This window comes from Furipterus horrens, unplaced genomic scaffold, assembly GCF_987537825.1.
Source record: "Furipterus horrens unplaced genomic scaffold, mFurHor1.1.pri manual_scaffold_6, whole genome shotgun sequence".
NCBI lineage: Eukaryota > Metazoa > Chordata > Mammalia > Chiroptera > Furipteridae > Furipterus > Furipterus horrens.
Window position 1 is genome coordinate 156,149,461 of NW_028327176.1, and position 6,871 is coordinate 156,156,331.

The window sequence follows — 6,871 nt, forward strand, 5'->3', positions numbered from 1 at the left end:
AGTCCCTAAGGCGGTTTGACGTTGTAGTCAACACCGGCAACTCCTGCGGCGCACCTGAACCCAAGCTGTATCGACTCCGTCTTTCCCTTGGACCCTTCAGCTGCGAAGAGAGGGGGGGTCTGCTGCATGGGCAACAGCAGACCCTCCATATTACCCTGCCCAGGCTCTGTAGCTTCAGCGTCATCGCAAGATGTCGATTCAACACGGGAGGAGACAGATACCATGTCACTCCCGAGTCGGACTGCACAGCCATTCTTGGCGGTGCAGATAGACTCTGAAGAAGCTACACCATAGTCTCTCGAGACGGACGGCTGCCGACGACTCAAGTAGCATTACCTAGATATGATCTAATTGTCAACCTGCCTCACAGCTGACTTAGAATTATAAGCAGAGGAAAACAAAGTGAATTTTTCCTGTTAGTATTGCTCTGAACCTCCCCTTGAAAGTTGCTGAATTGGAACCACTGAATCAAAGAGGCGATTAATCCAGCAAGGAACACACCATCTGTCCTTGACTGCCTCAGCATTATGAGCAAGACGTGTGCTAGGAGGCTATAGAAAATCCAAGGGGCCTGGGTTCAGGGAGGGGGTTAAGCATCTGCTGTGTCCTTCTGAACATTCTATGCTTTTTGGATGGAAGAAAAAAGGCTCATCGCCACGTTTATTGAGCACTCTCTTCCTTCCATGTAAGCACCATCCATTTTTCTCTTCACTCCATCCCCTGGGCAGTGCTTTAGGGATGAAAGGTGTTCAGTAAATACATACTGAAGGAGTAAACCCGTGAATTCAGGGTGGCTAGCACTGCCCAGGGTCCAGCCTTGCGGGGCTTACTTGAGAAGTAATCAGATGCAGGAACCAAAGAACAAATGTTGCCTTTTCCCCCTTTCATTTGATGTGTGAATAAAGATTCTTCTCATTGCCATTCCCTAACCACTTATATTTGTAAAGAAGGATGCTCAATATGTTTTTGTTTTTAGACAATGAATACTAAGAACTGTATGTTTTAGATTAATTGTGCAACCAGGTGCTTAATATTACTTTGTTCCCATGATTTTGCTCAGTGTGAAGCTTTTGATTCTCCTTTATATGATTGAACCACAATCGTACACAACCGAGTGTAAGTGAACTTGCAATTAAGTTTTTTTCTGTTTCTTTAAAAGTCTGTTGGCTCATAACAGCAACAGGTGGACCCTGTGTAGTTTTTGTGTTCCATTTTAGACAATAGGACAGCAGAGCTGTTTCTTGATGACCGTAAAGTTGTATTGTAACAGTTCTGAGGCTTTCACTTGGCAGCTCTCAAGATTAAATATAACAGGCTGAATGGAATGCCCATCAAGTGGTCTTGGACAAAGGCAGTGTCATGAGTCAGGTGTATGGGATTCTGAAGAAGCAGATTTTATCAACACTCTTCCCTAATCTCCACTCAATCTCCATCCTCCTCCTCCTCCTCATAATAGCTAACAATTTGTGAGCCACTCCTATGTTCCAAGTACTCTTCAAGGTGTTTTACACTAAATTTCATTTAGCACCTCAACAGCCCTATTAGGCAGGTATTATTACTAATTCCATTGTATAGCTGAGAAACAGGGAGGTTTAGTAAATTGCCCAGGAGTTAGAACTTGAAGGAGAATGAGAGGAATTGCCTCCAGAACCTGTGCTCTTAACCAAAGCACAGAAGCCTCCTGTAATCTGCACCAAATTCAGATTCCTCACTTTGGAATCAGGGAGTGCCTAGTTCCACCTGCTCCAATAATTTGCTTAAAACACACAATCCCAGTCCTGGATCTCAAGTCCTCTTAACCCAACACCTACTTCTTGACACAAGATTTTCTGCCCTGCCCACCTTAGCCAGAACTAATTTTATTTACTTCCTGTCCTAATAAGTGAAACAAAGCAGAATGATCTTCATTTTAATTCCACTGCTTCCCATGTAATATTTTGAAAGTTAACCTGTGCTGTCTCATTTAGTATTCTCACCTGAGACATAAGCACAACAATACTTAATTCACAAACTTCTCTGGGGATTCAATTAAATAATGCATTAATTATTTTAGAACAGTGCCAGGCACTTAGAAATCTATTATTAATATTATGTGCAAACTTGCTATAAACAGCCTTTTTGCAGACATGTCTTTGATTCGTTATGCAATAATATCTTCAGATAAAATTCTTGATGTTCAGGGTTATAGGTATATTTTTCCATTTAACTTTGATATTTACTAGCTTACATTTTCTAGAAATGTATCAGTTTACATCCTAACAAACAGTACATGAAATTGCCAGTTTATCAAACTGTCACCTAAATGTTTTTAATTTTGCTAAACTGATAGAAGAAAAGTTGATAATTCATTTTTACTGTAAATTTCTATGTTTCTATGAAGTTGAAAATCACATGCCTAAATTTAGCCATTTATATATATTTTTAAAGTAGGTCTTCATTTTAAATTTATTTTAAATACTTTTATATATATAAGAATCGATAAAATTTTGTTTATCATGTGTAATCCTTTTCTCTATTTTTTTGACTTTGCTTTTACTGTATTCTGTTTACTGTCATATAGTTTAAATTTTTAAGCAGTCATAGTTATTGATAATTTTTTGTAGGGATTCTGGATTTTTGTATCAGGTTTCTTAAGGCATTCCCACTCCAAGATTATAGAAATATTTGCTCCTCATTTACTTTAATATTTTTGTGGGGTAAAGTCTTATTTTGTTTTTTGGTTTTTGTCTGGATTAAATCATACCATTTTTAAATACCTCCTGGAATTTATTTGAATCTGATAGTGATGTAGGGAGTCGGAGGTTTTTTAAACTATTTTTTACAGCAGTTTTAGGTTTACAATAAAATTAAGGTACAGAGATTTCCTTTACAAGCCCTGCCTCGCACATGCACAGTCTCCCCCATTATCAACATCACTCATCAGAATAGTACATTTTTTACTAAGGATGAACCCACATTGATAAATCATAAGCATCCCAAGTCCACAGTTTATGTTAGGGTTCACTCTTGGTGTTGTACATTCTATGGGTCTGGACAAACGTATAATGGCATATATGTATCATTACACTATCATACAGAGTATTTTCATGGCTCTAACAATTCTCTGGCTCTGCTTCTTCATGTTCTCCCTCTCTCCCCCTATACGCTGTTGCTGTCCATCACTGATCTTTTCACTGTCTCCATACTTTTGCCTTTTCTAGAACATCACAGAGTTGAAGTCTTATAGTATATAGTCTTTTCAGATTGGCTTCTTTCATTTATTGAGAACAAGTGCATTTAAATTCCTCCATGCCTTTTCATGGCTTAATAGTTTATTTCTTTTTAGCTCTGAATAATATTCTGTTGTCTGGATGTGCAACCATTTATCTGTTCATTGACCTACCAAAGTAGGGGTTTATTCTTTATTCTAAATTGATAGCTGCACTTGGATGTGAATTGTCATCTTTGTCATTTTCAATACTCCCTTATGTACAGTCTTATTTCTGAACTGTATTCTGTTGTACTGGCCTGTCTGCTCCTACATCAATACAAACTGTGCTAATTTCTGGGTATTTTATGGAAGTTTTGGATATAGTTTTGTCCCATTATCTTGTTATAAAGTTGTATATTATGTACAAAAAAAGAATTGATGTTTGTATATTTTTAAATAGGACAACCTTCTGAACTCTATTGCTTGTAATAGTATTTTAGTGAATTAACTTGATACTTCTAACAGAGCACTTCTCAACACTAGTTCCACAGCTGCTGGGATTTGTTACTTGAAAAAAAAGGGTTTTGTTGCTAAAGAAGAGAAAATTGTGATTAAACAAAGCCACTCACATGCTAGGCCATGTGGATATACAAAAAAAGGAGGGGGGTATGGCAAAAATATTTCCATGAATTATTTTATTTTAAATCTCTCTTGTTTCTTTTTCATAATGGAGTTCACAATGCTGGTGTTCTGAAGAATATTATGTTTTGTTCTTTGCAGCATATGGCATATATAATTCAAAAATATTAAGTCAGTTAATGCAAAATACCCATGCTCAAGCATAGAAATATGATTTGTGCATTTTGAGACAGCAATTCTAACATTCCTTTGTATAATACTCCCTTGTTTTTCTTTAAAAAGCAAAGATGCCTCAGTATCAAAAACGTCTCAGTGAAATCAAAGATTACCTTCACAGCAAATGTCCAGTATAAAAAGGATGACACAGGAAAAAAAAAAAATTCAAACAGTGTAATAAACTTGAGCACTTTGTATATCCTTTCCCCTAATCCAGGGCCATGTTAATTGCTCATTCACTTAGCTTCTGTCCCTCTAGCCCCTGTGTGGGAGGCCAAATAGAGAACCTTTATTACAGTCACTAGTCAGATTGGTAGACCATGTGTCTTGCAGTTGCCACCACATCAGTGGCGCCTTTCTCTGTAGGTGGTGAACGGAAGGCAACTCAGCAAAGGAACAAACTATGTACTCCTACTACCAAATCCTGAAACCAAAGGGCCCACACAAAAAGATAAGATAAAACTAAACTTCACTAGAAATAAAATCAAATAAATAGAATAGAAACTACAATAATGGAAACAACCAGCATCAATTTTGATAGTAGCAACATTAACAAATTATGGTGATATATTCATATGATGGAATATTCTAAATATATTAAAGATCCTGTTTCCATAAAAACATCAGGGGATAGGAGAAAACTCATAATGTTAAGTGAAAAAACTGGATGCACAACTGTGTGTAAAACTATATACATGTCTGAGGAAAAAAACTGAAAGAAAATACCATCAGAGGTTAATAGTGGTAGAATTATAAGTGTTTTTCCTTTATTCTCCTCTATTATTTATCTTATAAATATTTTATAATAAATATGTATTCTTGTTATGTGCAGAGAAAATTTTCAAATTTTTCAATACATAAAACATTTAATCATCCTATTTTTTCATTTTTAAGTTTAAATTACAACTGCAAAAACCTAAAGCATATAATTATACATTAATGGCAAGGAACTCATCAGCAAATATTTATATAAAATAACAAATGTTTTTTAAAAAGTGCTATTCTCCATAATAATATCCATTGTAATTTCAATTGAACCAAAAGGAGAGTAACACAAATTTATTTTGTAGTCTACCCTTGACTTCTATCTCCAATACTCTAGGGTAATAATGAGTACTGTATTTTATTTGGTATTTTCATTATTTTTTAAAATATGACTCTAAGTAGTGTCACATGTAAGCTATCATGCTATTTCCTTTGTCTTTAGATAAGTATATCTTTCCCTGGCTGGAATGTATGTGGATTTTAAAATTGATTCAGTGGCTGTTTTAAGTACAACTAGACCACAATAAGTAAAACGATATGAAATAATACATACAAGAGGGATGACACCCAGAAATGAGAAGAAAAATAGGTTTAAATTTAAAAACAAAACCACTTCATTATTGAAAAAAATTACAAATGCACAGATAGCAATAAAAGGATATACAAACAATTCTTGCTTTTTAAATAAAATATTGTTCTATATGGCATTGCATCTGCTTCCTTGATCATTCACTTCCCCGTACAAGCACCCATCCACAATATAATAGTACCGATGTTTACAACTAGAAGGCTTTGCCCTGTGTGCAGACCTGTTCCATGCTTTAAGACAAATATAAGTGATTTTGTAATAAATGAATTTTAAAATTATTATTCTTAAAGCATACAAAATTGATTCCAAGTCTCCTTTATCCAAGTCCCAGCCCTCCAAAATCTACGAACAGATAAAAGAAATACAACAGCCCTGCCTTACCTTCTGTACTTGTAAATGGTCCTAACTTACTTTGAAAACTATCTTTCTCGTGAGAAAACTTCTTATAAAGTGAAAATAATTCAATCCTTTATAACAAGCTGAATTATGTAGGTTTCAGTTCCTGCAAAGATAAATTTTAGACAGGTAAAACTTACCAGGTTAGTTACACAAGACTTTAGGCAGCTGTTTAAAACTGTACACTGAACCACAGAAATCCATATGCAGCCAAGAGTCACAAAATTGACAAGTTTCAGGATCAGCCAACAACTGTTCTTCATCACTTCAACAACGGCGAATTTTTAGATGACCATCCTAATTTTCTCCATTTCACTATATGAATTCTTTGAGTTTCATCACTTCAGTTGAAAGAGTGGCTGGTGGATTTCTTTTTTCTTTTTAAATAATATATTTAGACCCCTTTAGTTTAGACCTTTGAATCCTGGATAGCTCGTAACATGCACATAGCTCCAATTTCATAACTTAGCTTTGTTTTACTCCCATAAAGAAAATTACCCGCTGACTAAAGGTTAGATCTTAGAAGAGTGCTTCACATGGAAAGTAAACAAAATGGAAAATGCAAATTGCATTTCAGCAAGCATGTGACACATATACTGTCTGAAACCCAGACGTTTTGGTGGGTAATCTACCCTACACTTTCTTGAGGTTGGTTCAGCTGTGCAGGAAATTGGGTTTACACCATCTATACTTTAGCAATAAGGGCACTATTATAATAAAGAATTACATATAAAAAAGGTAGAAGTGCCTAAACCAAACAATGCAGCAGAGCGGAAAAACAGAGCCCTTTAAAACCAAGAGCATATTTTAAAATTAAAAGGCAAAGATGAAATTAATAGACAAATACTCTGAGGGTGAAGTAAAGACAAGGAAATTTATTAGAGTGCTTTTAGAACTTCACTACATATTAACCAAACTGCCTTATCAGGTCTAGTAAGGCAGAGAGCGGAAAGGAGCCACCACAGAGAACTAAGATATGTACAAGTGTAGCTGTCTTGAAAAGGAAATATTGTACAAATTTCAATTAGCTTAGCATCAAGATAAAGTTAAGGTGAAGTTTAAACAAAGAATTTGAA

At 35.4% G+C, this 6,871-nt stretch overlaps 1 protein-coding gene across 1 annotated transcript in view; it reads right to left on the reverse strand.

The window, feature by feature from the left end:
- ROS1 (ROS proto-oncogene 1, receptor tyrosine kinase) overlaps window positions 1–6,195 on the reverse strand; it is a 104,658-nt gene extending 98,463 nt beyond the window's left edge. Inside the window, exon 1 of the mRNA XM_090279782.1 lies at window positions 5,936–6,195. Coding sequence (XP_090135908.1) covers window positions 5,936–6,058 — 123 coding nt within the window. The 5' untranslated portion in view covers window positions 6,059–6,195. The remainder of the gene's footprint in view (window positions 1–5,935) is intronic.
- Between the last annotated feature and the right edge of the window lie 676 nt (window positions 6,196–6,871).